This window comes from Aspergillus melleus (assembly GCF_016097325.1).
Source record: "Aspergillus melleus strain CBS 546.65 chromosome Unknown contig2, whole genome shotgun sequence".
NCBI classification, from domain to species: domain Eukaryota; kingdom Fungi; phylum Ascomycota; class Eurotiomycetes; order Eurotiales; family Aspergillaceae; genus Aspergillus; species Aspergillus melleus.
The window spans coordinates 1,620,791-1,642,758 of NW_025763371.1; the positions used below are offsets into that span (position 1 = coordinate 1,620,791).

Sequence of the window (21,968 nt, forward strand, 5' to 3'; positions counted from 1 at the left end):
CTTCACGGAGTACATAGAACGAGATGGTCGTGAAAAACTACACTTCCTTTCCTTCTGGTCTGATCCCCGAAAGTACTTTCCGGTCAGCTCTACTGATCCTTTTGGTTCAAATCGCACTTGATTTCCCACTTTTAAGTAAGAGGCGGAAGAATCCTTAGAGCTCTGTGATAGGATAGGATACGACACTATTCCGTAGATATCGATTCATATTCAAATCTACAACTATACAAAACAGACGAAAGTAGAAAGAAAGTTCGTAAATACAACCATCAGGGGCCATCTAATCCAATCGGCCATGTGCATGTCTATACAGAGGTTCCTCTGATATTCGTTTCGTCAATATCGCTCCGAGAAACCAAATGTGCCTCCTTCTCGCCTCACCACTCCCCCCAACACGCCCTCCAGCGTGGAAGAGGCCACATCGTGAGATTAATTAAGCGTATCATCACATCATCTTCAAACCATCTGCTCGGGTTCCTCCCCGGCCAGGCTGCGGTACCGACCACCAGTATGCATCGGCAACGGAGCCTCGTACATCTGGTTATAGTTGATCACTTCACCACCGAGCATTGCAGAACCGGATTCGCGCTTGCCAAAGTAAGGCGCCGGATCACACCAGAAGTCGCGACAGTTAGTAACAAAGCCTCGCGAAAACGGGTTTTTGGGGCGCTGTGAGTGTCGCCCATCCCGCAGGCCATCTCGTGCGGTAGCGAAGAAAGTATCGACACCCAGGAGAGAGGACCACTGCTGCAAGCACCCGTGTCGTCGCGGTCGGTGAAGAGCCCCCGGCGCCAAGGCAGGATTCGGGCCTTGACCTGCAGACGAAAGGCCAGCGGCATCTAGCGAAGTGGTCCCAGCGGTTAGAGCGGACGCGAAAGCTCGCGAGCTTGAATGGCTTCTGTCAATCGAATGACCTCGCATATTCTCGTACGTTGTCTGGTTTCGAGAAACCTGAACCAGTTGAACGGCGCAAAGCATAGTAACCCAGACCAGCTGAATACTTATCCATATATCAAGAACAAGGGTGAACGTGTCGCGGACGACCAAATCGCATAGCGCGTCATTAATTATATTGCACTTGGGCCCTGCCGGTGCTGGTAGGGCGTTGATATCTATTCCCACCCTTGCGTTAGCGATGTCCAGCATGGTTACGCCTAAGAAGGGCAATAAGCACTTACAGATGAACGTTAGCTGCAAGAACAAGATAATGCCAACTTCGAGACACGCGATGTAGAGAACAAAATGTCGGAGATTGTTCGCTCCAACACAGTTATCGATCCAAGGGCAATGGCTATAAAGAATTAGTCCCATACACGCTGGTCGTTCCTTAAATCTGGATCCTCACTGGTCATGCTTTGTAACGCAGCGCCCACAGCGCTTACAATGCTTGCTCCGGAGAGGTTTCCGGACCATACAAGACACACAAAAGTTCTCTTCATCAAACTTCCACTGCTCAAAAAGTTCGCCAATGACTGCTCTTTGTTGGTTCCTGCTTCCGAGTTTGGGGACAAAACCAGGATCTTCGATCATGGCATAGAGATAAAAGTAGGTCGTCAAAGAATAAAAGAGGACAAAAAAGGCGTTCAAAAACGGAGCAGTGGAGTACGTGGCTACAAGGCAGGCTTGTGAGTTTCCGCTACTCTTACAAAGGATAGATATCTTTCGGGGTCAATGCGACATACCTGGTAGTACATAGAGGACGTATCGGACGCCAACCCAGAACAAAGTGCCTGCAAATACGCCAGATAGATATGGCTGGATGACAAGATTAGCAACAGTATAAGGCAGGAGCGCAGATTGTATGCTGCGCGATTAGCGACGGACAAAAGCATACCGTTTTTTGAAGGATCCTATACTCCGAAACACTTCGACTCGCAGCTTTCTGTGCCGCCCATTGTAGACCAAAGACGGTAACCAACATGATCGGGATAGCAGCATACACGGCCATGTTGCTGAGAATCCATAGAGCCACGAAGACCATTAAGAATGGCCAAAGGAAGAAGAACTTCGACATGATGCTCTTGTTCCGTACCCACGAATTCAATCCCATGGGGATGACCTTCATGTTCCCATCTAGGTCGAAGCCACATTCATCCAGAGCGCGATACCATATCCTCGTTGTATTCATCTCGCTGGCCACCGTTGCCGGACTCTTACCATCCTGCGTCTTCGCGAACCTGTCGGCACCATACTCTAGGATCTTCATAACACAGGGCATGGAGCCCTTTACCAGTGCCCAATGAAGGGGAGTCAGCCCACCGTCGTCGACGGCGTTCGCATTAGCGCCCCAGCGCAAGAACAAATCGACACATGCCGGGAATCCTTTATAAGCTGCCCACATCAGTCCCGTATGACCCTGTTGGTCCACCACATCCACCGGTATTTCTTGCTGTAGCAACAAGACAAGCAGGAACGCATTGCCATCGATGGTCGCCAAATGCAGAATGTTGTACCCTTGCACGTCGGTGAGCAGAGGGTCGGCGCCACGTTGAAGAAGAAGGTGAACAATGTAGTAGTGACACCGCTGCGCCGCCCACATGGCGGGTGTGGCCACCGATTCTCCTCCTTTGGCATTCACGTCGGCGCCGGAGTCCAGCAAGAACTTGCACATCGCATACTGGTTGTTGATCGCCGCCCACTAGAGATAAATTGCAAGAAAGCATCATGTCAGTCAGAGGTTCCGCAATCGTGCCAGCACTATCGGAACAGACGTACGTGTAAAGGGGTGATGCCTTCTTCATCCTGGTAGTTGGCAGTGAATTTCTTCTCCTCAAACAATTGTCGCATAGCCGGGATCTCGCCTATTCGGGCAATCTGCATGATATCTTCCCCTAGGGGAATTGAGCCCTTGACAATCCCACGATCTGGTTTCATGTTTTTGAGTTCGACGCTGGCATCCTCTCGGGCAATTTTTGGAGAAGAGGTGGTGCTTTTGCCGTTAGGAGCGGACGGTGAGCTGGAACTGAGACCGGCGGAACTGCTGGCGCTTTGAGATTCCGCGGAGGAAGTCCCGGAAGGCATATTTCGTACGTCGCAACCTCGTTAGACTGTTCCGTACGAGGTGTGGCTAGTCCGGGTGCCAGGGAAAAGCAGGGGAAAAGGGTGACGGCGGATGCGAGTACGGGGAAAACGGTCGGCGGTGACTATGATTTCTCTCCACAGGACCTAAAGAAGCATTGCGGAGTCAACACCACAGTCCACGGAATTGATCTAATCCTGGAAGCCACCACCACCTTTAGTGTTGGTAGTTGGTCAAGCCCGAAAGGAAACAAGGAAGAATCCAAATCTCTGGTCAAGGAAGGAAGGGGAGAAGTAAGAAAAAAAGGAAGGGTGTTCGGGCAGCGTAGTTGACCTTTTTTTTTTTTTTTTGCTCGGCGTAACTTTCGTGACGGGCGCTAAAAGAAGACAGGTAGTATACGGGTTGATCCACCCGTTGCGCCTCACGATCTGTCGCCCTGAATAATGGGATTGGAGACCAACAAATATCCTTGCCTATGTTGGAAGGCTGACAATTTGACGTGCAAATAAATACGATTCACTAAAAACCAAGACGAGGAGTGGAGGATTACTCAGCCGCATTCTAATGGGGCTGATTAGTTTAGGCAGCCGTGTTGTCGTCCTTCCTTACTCCGGTGTACGTTGCAGGGAAGGTCCAGGCACTTTGAAGTGAAGAACTTGATGCATTGATCATCTTTCAGACAACATCGAAAGTCTCCCGAAACCAACAATTAACAGAATGACGGAGGTGGCCAATTCCCAAAGGTTGACAATTCCCTGAATCATGTATCGTCGAAGTTCATCAAATTGGGGGTAACAAGTAAAGACTGGATATTTGGATGCTCACACACTCAGGTTATAAAACTCCGCTAAAACTACTAACAAAGCTTAAAGTGCCAAAGAAAAAAAAAAGAGAGGGATGGAGGGAGAGGATGAGAAAGAGAGAGAAGGGGACGTAAGAAGGAGGGAGAGGGAAAAGACTTGGATTGCCTAGCCCTCGGCATCATGGCAAAGATCCTTTCTCTGATCATGAATTGCGACTTGGCTGAAGAGCATATGGGCGTCCACTCGCAAGTCAAAGTCCGCGAGAAAACAGAAGCTGATCTCCAGCTTGGAGAGCTCGCGCTCCGTTACCCCACCGACTTTGGCCACCCGGCTATGGGGATAACTGAGATCTTCCAAAGTTTTCATCGCTACACCGAGCCCCGCAAGTACCAAGCGGTGCATGTTTTTCGGACTAACCAAGATGACTCTTTCAACACTGGCCATGCGGGTGATGTACGTGCTTGTGGCCAGGTAGACCGCGGTCGACATGGGGCAGTAGAGATGAAGGCGTAACAAGTAGTCCCTGAGAGAGATCGGCGGCTCTCGTTTGGAGAGGAAGCGCTTGGACAGTATGCTCTGTTGAAAGTAATCGTGGTGGCCCTCTTGCTCGTCTCCCGCCGGGGAGCAATGTAGCTCGGTTGCTTTGTTCGAGGCCTGCATCAAGGGGGCACCGTCGACCCAAGTTTTCCATAGTGGGTGAGGCCCAGTGTCCACCGGCCAATCATCTGAACAGTCCGTGGCGGCCTTAGAGAGCATCTCAACGCTGGTGCACAATATTTCCAATGCGGCAGCCGCCGATAGTTGGTTGATATCAACGGCCTGGTCGTTTTGAGGGATCACGAATTCACTGCACGCGCCCTCGACCACCTCGTGTTCGACATGCTGGCTACTCATCGTGACAAACTGTAGATGATTGATTGAACGAGTAAAATGGTCCGCGAAGAGGTTTGGACCTACATATGAGTGTCGAGCTCCTTGGTAATAGTCGCATGGTGGGACCAACCAAGCCCCGCGTGCAGAAGGGTCAATATAAAGAGTCGATTCAAGCGTGGCGTGGAGTGAATGGAAGAGGCGAGAGGAATGCTTGAGAGGAATGAAATGGGCCCAGTGGATCCTCGAAAGGCGAGATGACTGTTGTGGCCCAATTTTCTTCAGTGTTATCGACGGAGATAGGAGTAGGTAGGTACATCTATGTACTCCGTAACAAAGGTACCAGGCATCGGACATTTATTGGGCCGACTTCCTGCCCAAGCCACTTCCTGTATGGTACGGTACTCTACCCAGTCACCATTATGAAGTAACCTAATCACCTGAGTACCTGGTTAAGTACCTCTATCTTCCCATTCTCGTCTTGCGGCTTCATAAAAAACAATTTCACATGGTCAAACATTCGTCTGCAGTACAACTCCAAGACCCTATCGCAATAAGATTTTCAACGCCAACGCCAACCATACCGCCGAGTTTCTTTATCATTACTAACCATGTCGTCGCCGATCTCAGATTCACGCAAGCGTTCAGACCGACGATTCCACGGTCGCCATGCAGTGTATGATTTGAGATCGCGCGTAAATAGTTCTCGCGCTTGTCGTCTTCGGGCCTCCGCGAGGATACGCTGACCTGCTTCTTCCACATGGCGGTTGCCGTCTTGGATAATCCTTGGTCGCGGCCGATTTGTTTCAAGGGAGACAGATGGCCTCGGAGCAGCGTCTCTTGATCTTTCGTATCGTGGAGTGCGGGTCTCGATGTACGGGCGCCCTGTTGAAACACCACCCTGAGGGCTTGTACTTCTGGCAACGTTCCGATACCTGCCTGGCAAGGAATGATCTCGACGCGGCTGCATTGGGGTGCGGGGGTACTGATGGCCTTTGCGGACGTCCTCCTCATAGTCGAGCGCGTTTGCAAAGCGGACCTGTCGCTCGCCTTTTCTCCTCCCATGCTCTTGCTCTGTGTCGCGGCTGACACGAGGTCCGTTGTGAACATCCACTACCTGAGCTGGGGCTTGGGGCTCCCTGCGTCTTTGAGGTACACGCTCAACGACTGGAGTTCGTTCTCTTGGTGGGCGTGGCGCCTGTGATCGCTGTGGCGGCCGCGCTTCGCGGGACGGTGTATCTGCGTGGTTTTGTTCTCTGCTTATCGATGATGGATCCGCCATTCTTTGCGGTGAAATTGTATGTAAGCGTGGAGAGGCCGGCCTTTGGACCTTTTGTCGTGACCGCATCGAGTCGTCTCTCCGGGCATCTATCGCGTCAGAGGGATCAAGCGTTGTTCTGTGATCTCGCGGCCTGTGCACTTCTTGCACTCGAACAGGGTCTGAGGAGGCCCTGAGGAACGGAAAGCGTAGCCTGAGTGGGCGACTCCGGGCTGGTGGAACCCTTCGTGCAGACTGAGGTTGCGGACGACTTCTTGAGTATCTTGACGGGGGGTCCTCCGGTGGGGTCATCGACTGATTATGGCGAGCATGGTACACTTCACCACAATCCCGCACTCGAGTGTGCTTGCAGGTTTTGTTGCCATCGCTGGACGGACATTGATGTATGACCTTTCTTGATCGAACTTCCATGGGATATACGTCAGTGAACTTCTCAACGAGGCACATCTTGCGGCTATGCAACGCCCCCGTCCGCTCAACCGGGTGCGTGCCTAGCGATAAGCGGCTTTCACTTGCAAAGAGCGGTAGCTGTTAGAATCCGGAGGGCTTGGTAAGAAAGCTTTAGAACGTCTTCGAGGCCGGAGGTATTTAAGATTCTGTTTGAACAAGCTATTCATCTCATCTAGTTTAATGGTACATTAACATATAACGAACAATGAAAAGCAGCGACAACTGAAGGTAGTAGACAATGAGATTGGCTAGTTTGCTTTACCTTTTGCTTGTGATATGGTTTATTTATGTAAGAAGTACCGTCTTGAACGTATAACATGTGCCTGATGTCATGGGTTCAGCTCGTCTGATTGCATGTACCTGTGAAAATGTTACCTCGAGAAAAGAGAAATAAATAGAACCATTAGAATTTTATTTCTTTATTCCGAAAAAAGAACAATAAATAATAAAAAAAAAGAAAGAGATGCAAAATGTAAGATCAATCAAAGAGAGAACAGAAAGGGCAAGAGAGTAACGAGGTATACTCAGTATTGCGTAATGAAGGCAGGGTCCCTTGAGGGCATCCGCCATAGGTGTTTAGGGACATGCACCCCAGCTAGAGTATCCATTGACCAGGGAGACACGCCAGTAAAACAGAAGGATGACGATAATTACCCTAGATCCCCTGAAAGAATGAAAGAAAACCGGTGAACAAGTAGACCGTGAGTAGGTGCGGCTTGCCCCGGTCACATGGGGCACTGTCGAGTCAGCCGGGCAAGACAGTGATAAAGGAACCTGGAAGTATAAAGAGGGTTTGAAACAAGAGAGGGGAACAGAGAAGATAGGAACAAAGATGAACATAAGAGAAATCGTTCCATTTGAGTGCCTGTTATGGGTTTTTAACTATTCATTTTGCCCCTCCCTTCCTCTAAGCAGGGACCATCTCTCATCGCGACAGAGCCGCCTTCTCCTATACAGACTTATGATGATATGAGTTAACGGATGCCTAGCAAGCTGAAGAGGCTGCAAGGCAAAGACCACGTTCCTGGCTAATGGGGGACCGACGTCACTGTTGGTTCGCGGACCATAGCTCTTGCAACTGCATGAGAGCTTTACGCATGGCTTAGATGCATCATGCCTCGCACACCATGTGGACAGTTCCGGTGCCTCTGATGGGCTGACAATAAGGAACGTGACTTGCAGATGATGTGGCGCAGAACCACCTACAAAATACCAGCCACAGTAAGTCCCGGTGGCTGATCCTTGCTGACAGTAATCGAATTGGATACGAGATGCTAGCAAGGGTCATGACGGCAACCAGGGAGGCTGAGGAAGTAACTGGCCTTGGAGCCCACAACGGCCGGTCGCATTCTTGAACAAGAGAGCAAGGAGTTCAAGATGGCTCTCTACAAGGCTATGGACACTTATGACCACCTCGCCATGAAGCTCTCATGGTCATGATTTCGTCGATGGAGCCCTTCTAGGTTAAGCCGTCCGATTCCCTGTTGAAGGTGTCGCAGTTGTGAATCAAGCAGAGAAAGCCTGTCTTCGTTTTCCGCGTCGCGCAGCGAAGCCTCAAATTGACCACTTGCGTTGAGATGGTATGATAGAAGCCGGGTAGCCCGGTCGGTCGGACCCATTTCAGCCATTAAAGGCGCATCCGCTGCGACACCATAGCCGCGTAGGCAATCAAGCATGACCAATCTCCTTTCATCCAGAGAAGCTGCACCCCTGCATTCTTCAGGCTGAAAAACCGATTCCAGAGATAGGCCGGTGCGGCGCAGAAGACCTGCTAGAGCGTGATGCTCGGGGGAAGAGCTAAGACTCTCTTCAGCCGGCGTAAGCGTCGGCTTGAATTGGACGGAGCGCCTCTTCATTGTATTGCTCCTTGAGACCGTATTGTGTGGAATTCGATCTTTTACCTCCGATTGGTACGCGGCGCTGAGGGTTTCGAGAGCGCCGCAGACGGACTCGCGATCTTGTAAACGCTTGGTCGAGCTTTCGGCAGACGCTACCAACTCCGTTACAATTTCCGTGACCTAAACTATATTAGCGAGTGCCCTGAAGCCTCAGTAAACACTTACATAGTCAAGCTTCTTGTGTGCAGCGACGCGCAGTTGTTCATGGTGATTGTGGAGCTCGCGTAATATAGGCTCACCATGTTGCTGCTTCGTGGACACTTCAGCAAGTACGTCGATTTCTGGATAGAGAGATTCCAATTCTCCTTCTAGTGCAGATATGAGACCGGTATCGAGTTCTTCTGAGCCGTTGACAGATTCATGGCCGTCCTGGATGCCCTCCAGGTACGATCGGTCAAGTCGGTGCTGTATATCCTCGGTGGTATATTCGGTTAGCATCGCAATCAGCTCCGAGGCTTGTTTCGACAACAAGGCATCTTCGTTAATCGACTTTACTCCGGATGCAAGCCTCTCCAGGTGGGCGAATGTCCTGTCATCCTCCTTTAACTGTGATGACAAAGAGGAGAGTATCCTTTTCCCGTCTATGATCATTCTTTCCGACTCGTTTTTCAGGCTCGCGCTCACTTCTTCGGCCAATTCATTAGACTAAGTAGAGTCTCAGCGAATGTCCATGGCTATGGAGGCGAGGGCCAACAATTACCGCATTTGTTATACTCTGTCTTTCCCATTCGTGTTTTTGGCGTAGCCGTTCCGATTCCCTCTTTTGCGCGAGTGCCCGTTCCCCTTCTAGACCGAGGTGCTTGTTCAAACTTTCGCATTGGGATTGCAGTATTTCGGTCTGTTTCTGTATAGCAGCAGTCGACGTGTTGAGCGACTCGATCGCTTTCCGAAGGTCTTCGTCCAGGAGCGGTCGGGTCTTGGTGGTTTCGGAGTCGCCGAGGATGCCTTGCAAGGCACCCGAGCTTTCGAGCTGGTTGTACCTTGTCACGAAGCATATTTGATCAGAATCGATGGTCGTGGTACCCATGCTAAGGAGAGGATCAAGAAGGCAAGGGTGTCATACAAGGTAAGCTCTTCTTGCGACAAGAGGGACTCCTGGCTTAGGAATCCCAGCATCCACTCCGCATTCTTTCTGGAGTTTGGCTCATTATCAAAAGCCTGCGTAACTTCATTGCCCTTAACAGGTATATCACGCTCCTTCAAGATTGAAAGAACAAGTTTGGCCGGATTGATCGAAATCGTCATTGTTTGTTTGGTTCCGCCCGTGAGAAGTCCAGCTGGTGCTGCTAGGTGCCCGATAACTTTCGGACCAACCCGGTGGATCACGGTATCTTTCCGCCCCGCCCGGGCACCCAACTACCCTACGTACATACTCCAGTGGACACATGGTGGCACATGTACGCACCACATCTATACTCCGTACAGAGTAGGTGATGACCCTCTATTCATTACGACCGCCAGCCCTCAATGTCCAATGATATGATTGCTTAGCAAGGCTGTGTCTATCCTTCTATACCAACCCAACCCTCTAATGCGCTGACTCTCCACGTTTGACCGCGGGATAATACCAAGTGGAAACGGCAATGATCACATAGATCAAGACGCAGAGTCCCCCTTCGAGGTAATTTGACTTGCCATCACGCAGGAAATTACCCACGACTAGAATCGATAGCACCAAAAGGACAATCATGAAAATCTCAAAATTCAGATCCATGTCCTTGCCGAGACCCCAGCCTACCAGAACCGCAAGCGGCGCGTTGAGAAAGGCGGTCTGGATCGATGGGCCAAGGCAGTGAAAGAGGGCAAAATTGATTTGGTTATCCCTATGGAAAAAGTCAACAATTTATTCGCATATCGAGTGGAGCTAACGAACCAGGCTTCATCGATGGCGGTCAAGTGCTCCGCGGCCTTCTCGACTAGTGGTACTAGAATCAGGCCCATGAAGTTGTCCGACACACCTCTCTCATGGACGATACTCTCAATCTCCTGGACCAGGAAGACAGCAGATAAGCAAACGCAAACTAGAGATATCACGATAGCCAAAATACACTCCGTCAGTGTGAGCTTCGCTCGCTTAAGCTCCTTCTCTCGATCTTCGTCTAGATGCTCATCAAACTCGAGCACTTCATCAAATATGCTGTGATGGCTGTGCAAGTTATAGAACAGGTACCTAGGTGATGGTGTGAGCTAACAACAACTCCGAGCCAAGAATGCAAAACGGTCGTAACTCACATCACAAATGCGACCAGAAGGACGATCGAGGTAGATCTGCTGATGACCAGGGTGGAGTGCATCAACTCTTCGGGGGTGATTTCTGTATTCGTTGAGCCACTCAATGCCGAGTTGAAAGCACTCGGGATTAACAGCCCAAAGCCGGCAACGAGCAAGAGCCCCGTGCCCACCTCGCTCACGGCTTCGTGGAAGGACTGATGTTCCCGGCCAATACCACCAAAGAAAAAGCACAGGCCCAAGCAAAGCAAGAGGTTCGCCAAGATGGATCCTAAGATAGCGGCTTGGATGACAGGTATAAGGTTTCCACCTTCATCATTGTGGATCAGGACCATGAAAAGAACAATCTCGACAACCGATGTCAGCGAGGTCTCCAACAGCACGCCAAATACTTTGGGCAGCTTCTTTGCCAGTTCCCCGCCCGCAAATCCCAATAGGTTGGCCGAAGGAACCATTGCAATATAGTTGAGAGCAAAGATCCAGACATGAAGATCCGGGCGAGCAAAGTAGATCGCGATAGCCGCTGGCACGAACGGCCATAGGACATTGACCAACATTGATAGAGTGCAGGTACTCATGAAGCAGACTTTCAAGAAGTGAACTGGGTGTATTCCACTTCTCCCACTCTCCCCTGCCGTGCTAATGCGCACCAGGCCTCGCTGGAGTCCATCGTTGATGTGGGTGGGCAAAACGGACTCCGATCGCTTTGATGCTTGTTTGGGGGTGGTGGTATTCAGCACGCCTCCGTCGACTCTGGCGCTATCTTGTTGCGTAAGGGGTTCCTCTTTCGCACTCTCCATTTCAAGTTAAGAAGGGTTGAGGGATCAGATCTGTTGGTCGAGGATGGCAGAGTGAAGGCACAGCGAATTAGCTCCTCATGTCTTGTTAGATCATGAGAAAGGGCCGCAGCATCGAAGGGGAAAGTTGAGGTATCAGATCTCAAGACAAGGGGGAAAAATGAGGGAACAGGAGAAGAAAGATGTTAAGATGCTACCATGAAATTAAGACAAATGTCAGTACTTGGCGACGCGTCCAAGAACGGGCGAAAGAAGTGCAAGATGTGTTGCAGCGGCGCAAAAACCAAAGTGCACGGTGGATGCGCTGGCCGTCAGCGCTGAAACTTGAGGGACAAAAATCAAAATAATAATAATAATAATTAATATTAGCAATGCGTGAGATTAACCGTACGGAGTACAGAACGATACCCCGTGTTGGCGCGATAGACATGCCCACCTACCTATCCAGTACAGTACCTACTCCAGTCTGTACCTATACTGAGTAGTCCTATACATCCTCCGGGATGAATGGAGATAAAGTATCTGGTTTCTACCCACATATCAGAGCGAGACAGGCAGTCTGTTCTCCTTATCCATAAAGCACCTTATCAGCCTGCGGTGTGTACTCCGTATTGATGCGCACGTTCTGAAACCTTGGCAGGCGCAGATGACGGGGGGATTAGTGCTTCTTGGATGTTTGCAAGCCGCTTGGCTGCGTCGCGTCGTCTTGGACTCGAAGTCTTCGCAGTCAAATCCAACCGAGATAGATCCTAAGCGTCTAAGTTCGCTTAGATTGTTGGATCTGATGGAAAGGACTAACTACTTGTTTCCTGTAAGCATGTAACTACATTCTACACCGCAGGTTCTACGGAGTACACATACACCGTACACAGCCACCGATCGATCTACTCTGGCGCGTGGCGGAGCCTCAGGACCCCACAGATTACTGAATAGTGAATCCTTGAAGGAAGCGAAGGTTAACTAAACCCAGGAGGCCAGGACGCAGGTGTGGTATAGGCATACACGGAGTAGACCGAAGGCTCTGCCATGGAGGTGCCCAGACAGTTGCTTTATTTACTTTTTTCCTGTTCCTCTCTTACTTCCCTTAAGGAGACTGAGTTCAGGACGATGGCTGACTAATCGTCACATGAAGGTCGGCTACCGTCGGGAGGGGAAAAAGTCGTGAGATTTTTTCCCAGGATTGCGACTTACAGGGCGTTTGGTTCCATTCTTATCTCTCCAACGGCTGGATTTTCTGATCTACATTCTTATCGGACCATAATACCCTCTCGCATGATATTTTAGGATTCTCTCTCGTTAACTACAACAAGCCTCCACAATTCTCATTGCCTCCGTCGCCATGTCCTCGATTACCTCCCCCGCCATCCCTCCGGTGGCTCTGGACAGGATCACCCAGCACATCGGCAACACTCCCTTGGTGCGCCTGAACAGACTGCCCCAGAGCCTGGGGATCGAGGCGACAGTGTATGCCAAATTGGAATATTTCAATGCCGGTGGAAGTGTCAAGGACAGAATCGCCCTGCGCATGATCGAGGAGGCCGAACGTACGGGTCGTATCAAGCCCGGCGATACGTTAATTGAACCCACCAGTGGAAATACGTATGTCTCTCAATTTGATATCACCGCTCGGTTCTCTGCGAAGCTAACATGGTCTCATTAAGTGGTATTGGTCTCGCGCTTGTCGCGGCCGTTAAAGGTCAGTCATATCTTTTCTTTCCTGTGCTTCGCCGGCATGATTCGCTGACTCTTCTATGTCTGTCCACTAGGCTACAAGACAATCATCACGCTTCCCGAAAAGATGTCCGCCGAGAAAGTGGCCGTTTTGCGTGCGCTGAACGCTACTATCATCCGTACGCCTAACGAGGCCGCCTATGACTCGCCCGAATCTCACATCGGTGTCGCTAAGCGCCTCGAAAAGGAGCTGCCGAATGCCCACATTTTGGACCAATATGGCAACGTAAACAACCCGTTGGCTCACGAGCTCGGCACGGCTGAGGAGATCTGGACCCAGACGAACGGGCAGATCAAGGCCATTGTCGCCGGTGCTGGAACTGGTGGCACAATCACCGGGCTGGCTCGGGGTCTCAAGAAGCACAACTTTAATGTCCAAGTGATTGGGGCGGATCCGCAGGGTTCGATCTTGGCTCTCCCGGCTTCTCTCAACGAGGAGCATGTCAATGAGCCTTACAAGGTCGAGGGTATCGGATACGATTTCATTCCCGAAGTTCTCGACCGCGAGGCTGTCGACAAGTGGTACAAGACAGAAGATAAGGAGTCTTTCCAGTACGCCAGACGTTTGATCGCCGAGGAGGGTCTTCTTGTTGGTGGAAGCAGTGGAAGCGCTATTTCGGCCCTTGTGCAGGCCGCCAAAGACAACAACTTTGGGAAGGATGATGTGGTCGTTGTGGTTCTGCCCGACAGCATCAGAAGTTATCTCACCAAGGTAAACCACCAAAATCCCCCCCTCCCTCCCACCTTTCTCAGTACATTACCTCGATTCACGGCTTCTAACCCGTTGTTACTAGTTCGCTGATGACGACTGGCTCGCTGCGAATGGACTTCTGACGTCGCCCATCCTTAACGCTCCTACCCCCGCGCCGCAGGAACAACGCGATGAGCTTGCTGAATCCAAGGTCAACTCTCTGAGGCTGAAGCCGATCACCACCGTCCGGTCCGATACTCCCTGTGAGAACGCCATCGAAGTCATGCGAGACAGAGGTTTTGATCAACTCCCTGTTCTGGCACCTTCTGGAAAGAAGCTTGTCGGTCTGGTCACTCTTGGAAACGTTCTCAGCCGGTTGACACATGGACGGGCTACGGGGAAGAGCCCCGTCGCCGACGTCATGTTCAACTTCAGCAAGATCCCAGAGGTTGTTACTGACCCCAGAGACATGGGACTGGCCACCGGCGGCAGTGAATCCGGTGCAGCTCGAAGCTCGAAGGTCCGCAACCGCAAGTTCGTGGAGATAACCATGGACACCCCGTTGAGCGTCCTCAACCGATTCTTCGAATGGAACAGCGCAGCCATTGTCACCGAGCAAGATGAACAGGGCGCAATGAAGCCAGTTGCCGTCGCCACGAAGGTTGACCTGCTCAGCTGGATGCTCCACCACAATAAGCAAGCCTCCTGAAGCAGAAACGGAAGGCAAATTCTTCATGGTTACTCGAGAAAATTTTTGGCAGGGGTTTAATTGGCAATTGTTAATAGCAGTTTGATTTGCATTCAATAGAAGCTCGATTATGCATTGTCTTGGGCTGGACAAGCCTAAGAGGGTAGGGAATAACCGGTGTTCATGGAGTCACTGACATATGAATGAACATGAAAAAGCATTCGCCTTGCAAGGATTTTAAATTCATTAGCATTTTATTTATTCGTTCCACTTATCCACATATACTATACTCTCCACGCGAGCACACAGCAACATCCATAACCGTCTGCGACTAATCACAAACACTGACCGATCCAGTTCTCCCATCCCCTGGCACCAGCTCCAAGGTTATCGCCCTCCTCGTCACCCCTGACAGCTCCCCCGACAACATCGACCTTCAAGCCCACCTCGTCGTGCAGAAGTTTAAAGCTGAACGCAGTTCGGACATCGCTACTGCCCAGAATATCGTCCTCATCCTCATCGACGCCCTGGTCAGCGTTCGCATCCATGATGCCCTTGCTCTTGGATTTCCGGATTCTGTCAATCTCATCCTCCAGCTTCTCTTCCACGGATCTCGGGGGCAAGGCAGTAAAGAGATCCTGCTTGTTGGCCGCGACAAGAACGGGGATCTCGGAGGCCGCCTTCATCGACGACCGTCCCTTCTTCAGAGCACGCTTCTGGAGGATCAGGAGCACATCGTACAGATAGGAAGCCGTATCGCGTAGTGCGTCAGCTTCAGACATGGCCGCCGTGTCGACTAGAAACAAGACGCCCCGCACCTTGGACTTGTTGTCCTTGGATGACGACATCGAGCGAAGCTCCGAAAGTCCCTGCGACTCGCGGAGTTTGCCATGACCGGGGGTGTCCTTCACGCGGTACTTGAGAGGGTTCCGAGACACATCTTTCAAGGAGGGATCATTCACGGACCGGTACCGATTCGAAGCGGTGGGGACGGAAGCAGGAAGGTTGACCGTGGCAAAGGTAGAGGTCTGGGACGTATGCGTAGCCGGAGATTTCTTCGTACGGGGCGATGATTTCGCTTCGAGCTAGTCCCAGTATCATGTCAGCATGTTCATCCTTCAGAAAAGCTTGAAAGGCTTAGTTGGATATGTTACTAAGGACAGGCCGACTTACCAGAGACAAGAGAGCTGTCTTACCTGCTCCACTCGGTCCAAGGAGCAGGAAATTGCTCGACGGTGGAGTCGCGACAGTTTGGTAGAAGATCAGATGCAGCAAGATCGGTAGTCCAAAAGCTATGAAAATGGTAACGGCAATAGCAATTGGACTTCCGTCGAGTAAACTTGTAGCAATGCCACTGACGGACGTCCAATCCGTGTGGCTGCCCATGTTGATCGATTGGGGCGACGAGAGCAGGAGAACAGAAAGGACACGAGGTGAGAAGATCGAGTGCGGTCTAGAACTGGGTATTCGCCAGGAACCGGGTTGTAATCATCGTCAAGCCAAACGTTGGCCCGTTGGATGTTTGGGAAATTCGGCAAAGTCTCGCTAGTTGATGGACGCAATGATCATGCCACCCTTTGGCTGCCTTGGAGCCTGGATCCCGGCAGTGCGCCGCAGCTCCGCCCGGAGACTGACAGACCCGACCGACCTGCCATGAACAACGAGCTCCACTCATTCTATTCGGCTTCGTGAGTGCATCTTTTGTACTCCGTATCATGTGGCCAACTTCTTGTCAAACGGCCAGGCAATCTGGCTGCAAGTTCAGTCTGTCTGGAGCAAGGAATCGACACGCCTGAGGGGGCAAGCAAATTGGCAGTAGGACCATACCAGTCTGCATGCCAATGGCTCGCAAGGGGTGGTTGGTAGGGTGTCAACCTTTTCCCTTCCACTAGGGATTGATTGACCTTGTTATGATTACGCATGTGTTTCTTTCTCTGCTCCTACGCCTGTCTCTTGAGGGGACTCATCCTTTATCAACCTCGATAGCCAACCCACCTAGCTCTGTTATCATGAAAGCCACTCGTTTACTATTCTTGGCCTGTACTGTCCTTCAAACTGCTTTGGCAGATATCGAATTCACCGAACCAGCGCCCGGCACAGTCTTAGAAGCAGGGCATGTCGTAACGGCGCATTGGAAAGACTCCGGGGCTTCCCCTCGCATCTCGGAACTCGTACAATACGATCTCTATCTTTGTGCTCTCTGGGATACACCCGGTGCAGATGTAGGTTCCGTGTTGGATTACCATGCACTACTGGTTTGGGATCACCAATTGATCGAAACATGGTTATACAGGAAGAAGTCGCCCTCTTGATAGAAGGAGGCGTCTTTGCGCGCGGCAATTCGGTGTCTTTCCAAATCAATCCAGATGTTGGCGGCGAAGAGCCTGAAGCATAGTACGAGCAACCTTGCCATATATAATATCAGGAGGACGTGGGGATCTTCTCGACTAACCACAATGCTTTCGTCATCGCCTCGCAGTTTCTTGAAAATGATCGCCTCGGGACCAGACGTCTCGGTCGTCAGTCATTCACCTCAGTTTACACTCACTGGGATAACGGGGCGCGACAATGGCGCGTTCCAAGACCTGCGTAAAAGACAGGCTGTAGGGGCTTATACTATCCCATACCATTTGCAAACTGGCCCAACAAGATATGCGCCTATGGCGAAGAAGCCCGGTAGCACAATCCCTGCAAAGTCGCCCACTCCCCAGTTCCCAACCAGCGCCTATAGCGTTGCAACAACATACCTTCCTGCGCCCACAGTCCAAGCCACAATGTCGGCTGATCGAACATATTCTGTGGTCAGCATTGAGAATACGGTATGTGAAGCATGAACCTTGCCTGCCGTGTTGGTCTCGTTGGTTTCTAAGCATCTAACAACACTTAAAATGTGTCATAGGCGTCGCCGGCACCTCATCCTGAGGACGCGGAAATGAAAAAGTTCTTAGCGAGGTGGAAAGATTAGGCTTGACGATATGTGTAGATTATGGATATGTATTGGGTTGCAAAGGCTGAACTATGATTCGCTTCGTCCCCATAACATTTGGGGTATCTGTGACTCTTAGATACTTGATAGAAATTGGGGTCGTGTCTCATAATAATGTAATCTTTCGTCTATCTTGTAATTGCTGTTGCAATCGTGTCTCGAGCATGCCAAGTTGTCAGATAAGTAGAATATCATGTATATATGCAAGAATCAATCCGCTGGCGGATTATCCTAAACCTGTACCAACACCAAAAGAAACTAAGGTCCGGTCTGGCTCGACGCGATGAGTCGGTCGGTCGGATTTGTCTCATCTGCACACGGCAGCTGACAACTTTTTGCTTCGCCGAAGGAAAATCATCTACCAAAAAGAGATGTTTTCTCGGAAGGCAACGTACTCGCTGTCTGCGTATCCCAGCAACGATTGTATTTGAGTGCTCCTGTGACCTTTGATGCGCGCGATTTCATGGCTGCTGTAATTGACCAATGCGCGACCGACCTCCTTGGGTTCCTGGCCATGATGTAGGAAGTCGCCGTTGAGTGAATCTGGGGATACTTTTTGGATCACGACGATCCGGACCGCTTCCTGCTGCGCAAAAGTACCATCCACATCCGAAACTCCGGCTGGAAGGAGGTTGGCCTTATTCTGAAGGGCGATATATGCGCCCTGATCGATGAATATTGTGCCTCGTGGCTTTAGCCCATGAAGTAGCCAGAATGATCGGGATTGTATTGGATCCTCAGAGGGCAAGAACCGCGTGTGGAGAGGAGGCGCCGGGATTGTGTTCCCTTCTTCGTCCGCGGCTGCAGACTGAGTATGAGAGACGTTTTGAATTCGCTGGAGATATTTGACAATTTCATGAACATTTCCGGGTTTTGAGCTCCGGGTAATGACTGTCGTCACGCCAGCACTTGTGCCTAGCTTGGCCGCCACAATCTTGGTACTCATGCCTCCAGTACCTAAGGATGAGCCAGCCGAGGAGACGTCCGCCTCCAACGAAGATATATCGGTGACAACTTCGATTGGGCGCGCATCGGGATTGTGACGTGGGTTGGCGGTGTAAAGGCAGTCAACGTCCGTCATCAGGAAAAGGTAATCAGCTTTGACCATTGCGGCTGTGATGGCAGACAATGTATCGTTGTCACCAAATTTGATTTCCTAGGCAGATTTCGCGTTAGCCATACCTCCAAGGGATATAGGAGGTGAACTGCAACGTACTGAAACGGCAAGAGTGTCGTTTTCATTGACAATAGGAATTACACCCATGTCAAACAACTGCCCGAAAGTATTCTGGGCATTCCCATATTGTGTTCTCTGTTCATATATTAGATTTCATGTCTCCTTGTATCAACAACCACCAAGTGCCTTACATCTGCGATGTCATTCCTGGTCAAAAGAATCTGGGCCACTGGAACCCGAAGGTGCGAGAATAACCCGTCCCAAAGGCTCATAAGCCTGCACTGTCCCACAGCCGCGAGCGCCTGATGGTAGGGTTAGCCTGACAAAATCCACCTTATGGATAGGAGCACATCGTCTATACCTGAATGCGGGGTAGATTGGTTGGTCTCTGATCCACATCCATTCTCCTCAGTCCCACGCCTACAGCACCAGAAGAAACAAGAACGACATTGTGGCCATCCCGGTGAAGCTTAGCAACAGTCTCGACTATGAGGGTGAGAATTGAGAGGATAGGTTCATGCGTATTCTCATCCACAATAGAACTTGTCCCTGTGAAGAGTCAGCGTCATTCATGTGCGGCTTCCAAGGGCATCAGGCTTCACCTAGCTTGATGACAATAGTCAATCGTGAAGAGGCCATTGTGTTATTAACCTTACTTGATTCAACAAGAAGTTACATTGATGTCCATGGCATAGCCTCTGGGTAGGCAAGGCTGCTTACTTCGTGGACCCCCACTATGGAGGCCATTTCAATGATTCAATTGAACTGTTTCATTGGCATCAGCGCTTTTCTGCCGATTATCACCGCCAATGCGGAGAAGCGCGGCGAAATTCTGCTTCCTTGTCCGCGGAGCTCGCCAGTCTTGCTGGACCGATTCACCTCGACATCAGCTCGAAGCTCCAATTTCATTCTCACCATGCCAGAGTCCGAGTCTCCGAACACGACAACCTCCTCAAATGGCTCCCAGGATACGGGATTCATACCGGGAGACGACACATGGACCCAATGGCGCAACGTTTTCGCTATCCTGTCGGGGAAAATGACGGACAAAGGAAAGGAAGAATTCCGCGTGGCAAGAGATATTCGGAATGAGGCTGCGGATTGCAAACGCTGCGAGGACCAGCGAGATTACCTATTACAATGGAGTGGGTCATCAATTTTCGTCTATGTTGAGTTCAGCGGCTAAAGGGATTGATTGTAGGCCCTGTCATCCGCTATTTGAGCGATGGCATTCGACAACTCGGAGGTGACCTTTCCAGCCACAATATCTACTGTCGTCGATGCACGAATAGAAAAGCGGGAGGATTTGACCCGGAGTACGGAATACTTCTCTGTGCAAACGAAATGAAAGATCAAGGACACCTTGAGGACACAATGGCCCATGAAATGGTTCATGCTTTTGACCATCTCAGGTTCAAAGTCAACTGGACGGAAAATCTTCGGCATGCTGCCTGCACAGAGGTGAGCATAGGTTCAGCCTCTTTGCAGCTATATGCCAGTGAATTAACTTTCTTAACAGATTCGCGCCAGTTCGCTCAGCGGTGAATGTAGATGGGCGCGGGAGTTCTTTCGTCGAGGCCAATGGAAGTTCACGCAACAACATCAGGAATGTGTGCGAAGAAGGGCCATTCTGTCAGTACGAGCAAGACCCACGTGTAAAGACGAGGCGCATGCGACCAAAGTCGTCAATGAGGTCTGGGACAGTTGTTTCCGGGACACGCGACCTTTCGATGAGATTTATCGATGATACCATATATATACCCTTCCATCATGCACCTCTCTTCTCATTTCTCTTTGTTTGAAGAAGACATTGTATTATAATTCAATATTCTCACTTGGAATAACCTTATAACGCCTATATCGGGGCTGAGAAATGCGCAAGACCAGGCTCCAAACTCCGTCCCAAAACGAATAAAAACTCCATGTGAGGCAGAAGATAAACAGAAAAATCCCATGCAGTGTGTGGCATGACCGCTTCGAAATCGACATCCTAACACCAGAACCCCGGCAGATGCATGAACGCTTCAGGCTTTGCCGTCTTTGGACAATCCAGAGCTTCTTTTCATGGTTTTCTCCTCCTTGACGCAGTGTTTGAGGATCCAGGGATGCCGTTGGATCTCATCCAGGGATATGCGTTTTTCCGGCTCAAGCACGAGGAGCTAAGAAATGTAAGCACATGTCTATTAGAATCATGGTTGGACATACTCTTTTGATCAGGTCCTTCGCTTCTGGGCTGACGAATGAAGGGACCGACATATCTGCCCGTGCTATCCTTCGCTGTGTCATGACAGGAGTATCTTCGAAAGGCGCTTCTCCAACCAAAAATTCGTACGTCAAAACACCCAAGCTCCATAGGTCAACTTTCTCGCTGTAGAAGTTGTCCTGAGAGCCAGGCTTCAGCATCTCTGGGGGCAGATAGTCCAATGTACCACACATCGTCTGTCTCCTGTTGTTGGGCGCATGGACACTCCAACCAAAATCACTGATTTTGATTTCGCCATGAATTCCGACCAGAATATTCTCAGGCTTGATATCTCGATGCATAACGTGCTTTTTGTGCAGGTACTTCAGGGCTGCGGCCATTTGGGCGATGTACTGGGCAGCCTTCCACTCGGGGAAACGATGCTCCTTGCGAAGATGTTTATATAGCTCGCCTCGTCCGGCAAATTCCAGAATGAGAAATATGCGCTTGCTGTCGTGAAAATGCCCATAGAGTCGAAGCACGTTAGGGTGGCGCAGATTGCTTTGGATTTCAATCTCGCGCCTGACTTGTTTTTGCACTCCACCCTGCTGCAGTTCGGACTTGTGCAATACCTTGAGTGCACACACGAATCCCGACGATCGCTCCTTGGCTAAATATACTCGGCCAAACTTTCCCTTGCCCAATGGCTTGCCAATCTCAAACATTCCCAGGTGTAAGTTCTTGGGCGATGGCTGCTCGTAAAGTGCATGACGTTGATCTCCGTTCTCGTCGACATTGCGACTCGGCAAATTGGCTTTTTTAGGGGAAGATCCGACATTCATCGAATTGACTTTATTGTCATTGGTGTTTTGCAGAGCCAATTTGAGCAGGTTGGATCTGTTCGAACCATTATTCAACTGCGCGGAAGTCCCGAGGCCTGCAAGGGAGGTCGCCGTTGATAAAGAGCTCTGAAGCACATCATTAGCTGGCCACGCGACCGTAATTCAAGTGTGCCGTATTACCTTGTGCTTTGTATAGCCTCCCACATGACTCCCGGACTCATTTTCGTCTTTAACGGAGAGGTGCTCGAGACGAGCCTCCAGCGTCTTCGTAGACATTGTGGTGCGTTGAGGGGATGAGACCACACAAGGGGAAGGGCGAGAGAATT

The 21,968-nt window shown here is 50.6% G+C and overlaps 11 protein-coding genes across 11 annotated transcripts; 3 read left to right on the forward strand and 8 right to left on the reverse strand.

Moving 5' to 3' along the window:
• Positions 1-456: 456 nt before the first annotated feature.
• Positions 457-3,021, reverse strand: AKR1 (palmitoyltransferase AKR1; the record flags this gene model as incomplete). Its single annotated transcript, XM_046085031.1, has 6 exons — positions 457-1,112; positions 1,179-1,291; positions 1,346-1,610; positions 1,683-1,755; positions 1,835-2,638; positions 2,716-3,021. The coding sequence occupies 6 exons, from the start codon at positions 3,019-3,021 to the stop codon at positions 457-459; spliced, it is 2,217 nt and encodes a 738-aa protein (XP_045940994.1).
• A 966-nt stretch (positions 3,022-3,987) lies between these two features.
• Positions 3,988-4,716, reverse strand: LDX57_003386 (putative cyclin-dependent protein kinase complex component; the record flags this gene model as incomplete). Its single annotated transcript, XM_046085032.1, has 1 exon — positions 3,988-4,716. The coding sequence occupies one exon, from the start codon at positions 4,714-4,716 to the stop codon at positions 3,988-3,990; it is 729 nt and encodes a 242-aa protein (XP_045940995.1).
• A 488-nt stretch (positions 4,717-5,204) lies between these two features.
• LDX57_003387 (putative RNA binding protein) lies at positions 5,205-5,974 on the reverse strand (the record flags this gene model as incomplete). The annotated part of the gene is made up of 2 exons (XM_046085033.1): positions 5,205-5,237; positions 5,303-5,974. The coding sequence occupies 2 exons, from the start codon at positions 5,972-5,974 to the stop codon at positions 5,205-5,207; spliced, it is 705 nt and encodes a 234-aa protein (XP_045940996.1).
• Positions 5,975-7,824: 1,850 nt separating this feature from the next.
• Positions 7,825-9,564, reverse strand: LDX57_003388 (uncharacterized protein; the record flags this gene model as incomplete). Its single annotated transcript, XM_046085034.1, has 4 exons — positions 7,825-8,439; positions 8,485-8,964; positions 9,020-9,299; positions 9,383-9,564. The coding sequence occupies 4 exons, from the start codon at positions 9,562-9,564 to the stop codon at positions 7,825-7,827; spliced, it is 1,557 nt and encodes a 518-aa protein (XP_045940997.1).
• Positions 9,565-9,847: 283 nt separating this feature from the next.
• On the reverse strand, positions 9,848-11,348 carry LDX57_003389 (hydrogen/calcium exchanger domain-containing protein; the record flags this gene model as incomplete). Its single annotated transcript, XM_046085035.1, has 3 exons — positions 9,848-10,142; positions 10,193-10,489; positions 10,552-11,348. The coding sequence occupies 3 exons, from the start codon at positions 11,346-11,348 to the stop codon at positions 9,848-9,850; spliced, it is 1,389 nt and encodes a 462-aa protein (XP_045940998.1).
• A 723-nt stretch (positions 11,349-12,071) lies between these two features.
• On the forward strand, positions 12,072-14,703 carry CYS4 (cystathionine beta-synthase CYS4). Its single transcript, XM_046085036.1, has 4 exons — positions 12,072-12,944; positions 13,007-13,041; positions 13,112-13,788; positions 13,871-14,703. Exons 1-4 carry the CDS (start codon positions 12,685-12,687, stop codon positions 14,474-14,476), a joined length of 1,578 nt encoding a protein of 525 aa, XP_045940999.1. The 5' UTR covers positions 12,072-12,684; the 3' UTR covers positions 14,477-14,703.
• Positions 14,704-16,012, reverse strand: LDX57_003391 (signal recognition particle receptor subunit beta). The gene is made up of 2 exons (XM_046085037.1): positions 15,629-16,012; positions 14,704-15,540 (listed from the first exon to the last, which is right to left on the reverse strand). The coding sequence occupies exons 1-2, from the start codon at positions 15,839-15,841 to the stop codon at positions 14,791-14,793; spliced, it is 963 nt and encodes a 320-aa protein (XP_045941000.1). The 5' UTR covers positions 15,842-16,012; the 3' UTR covers positions 14,704-14,790.
• A 452-nt stretch (positions 16,013-16,464) lies between these two features.
• On the forward strand, positions 16,465-17,420 carry KRE9 (putative beta-1,6-glucan biosynthesis protein (Knh1); the record flags this gene model as incomplete). Its single annotated transcript, XM_046085038.1, has 4 exons — positions 16,465-16,677; positions 16,749-16,849; positions 16,935-17,274; positions 17,355-17,420. The coding sequence occupies 4 exons, from the start codon at positions 16,465-16,467 to the stop codon at positions 17,418-17,420; spliced, it is 720 nt and encodes a 239-aa protein (XP_045941001.1).
• Positions 17,421-17,799: 379 nt separating this feature from the next.
• Positions 17,800-19,257, reverse strand: PRO1 (glutamate 5-kinase; the record flags this gene model as incomplete). The annotated part of the gene is made up of 5 exons (XM_046085039.1): positions 17,800-18,597; positions 18,658-18,753; positions 18,810-18,920; positions 18,980-19,167; positions 19,221-19,257. The coding sequence occupies 5 exons, from the start codon at positions 19,255-19,257 to the stop codon at positions 17,800-17,802; spliced, it is 1,230 nt and encodes a 409-aa protein (XP_045941002.1).
• Positions 19,258-19,354: 97 nt separating this feature from the next.
• On the forward strand, positions 19,355-20,365 carry ATP23 (mitochondrial inner membrane protease ATP23; the record flags this gene model as incomplete). The annotated part of the gene is made up of 3 exons (XM_046085040.1): positions 19,355-19,763; positions 19,820-20,079; positions 20,138-20,365. 3 exons carry the CDS (start codon positions 19,355-19,357, stop codon positions 20,363-20,365), a joined length of 897 nt encoding a protein of 298 aa, XP_045941003.1.
• A 277-nt stretch (positions 20,366-20,642) lies between these two features.
• Positions 20,643-21,918, reverse strand: IPL1_1 (aurora family serine/threonine-protein kinase; the record flags this gene model as incomplete). The annotated part of the gene is made up of 3 exons (XM_046085041.1): positions 20,643-20,777; positions 20,824-21,768; positions 21,823-21,918. The coding sequence occupies 3 exons, from the start codon at positions 21,916-21,918 to the stop codon at positions 20,643-20,645; spliced, it is 1,176 nt and encodes a 391-aa protein (XP_045941004.1).
• Between the last annotated feature and the right edge of the window lie 50 nt (positions 21,919-21,968).

Coding starts and splice junctions, on each gene's coding strand:
- LDX57_003391 (XM_046085037.1), bottom strand. CDS start 15,841: ATGGGCAGCCACACGGATTGGACGTCCGTCAGTGGCATTGCTACAAGT. Junction 15,541..15,628: donor AGACAGCTCTCTTGTCTCTG/GTAAGTCGGCCT, acceptor TACTGGGACTAG/CTCGAAGCGAAATCATCGCC.
- CYS4 (XM_046085036.1), top strand. CDS start 12,685: ATGTCCTCGATTACCTCCCCCGCCATCCCTCCGGTGGCTCTGGACAGG. Junction 12,945..13,006: donor GAACCCACCAGTGGAAATAC/GTATGTCTCTCA, acceptor GGTCTCATTAAG/TGGTATTGGTCTCGCGCTTG. Junction 13,789..13,870: donor TCAGAAGTTATCTCACCAAG/GTAAACCACCAA, acceptor CGTTGTTACTAG/TTCGCTGATGACGACTGGCT.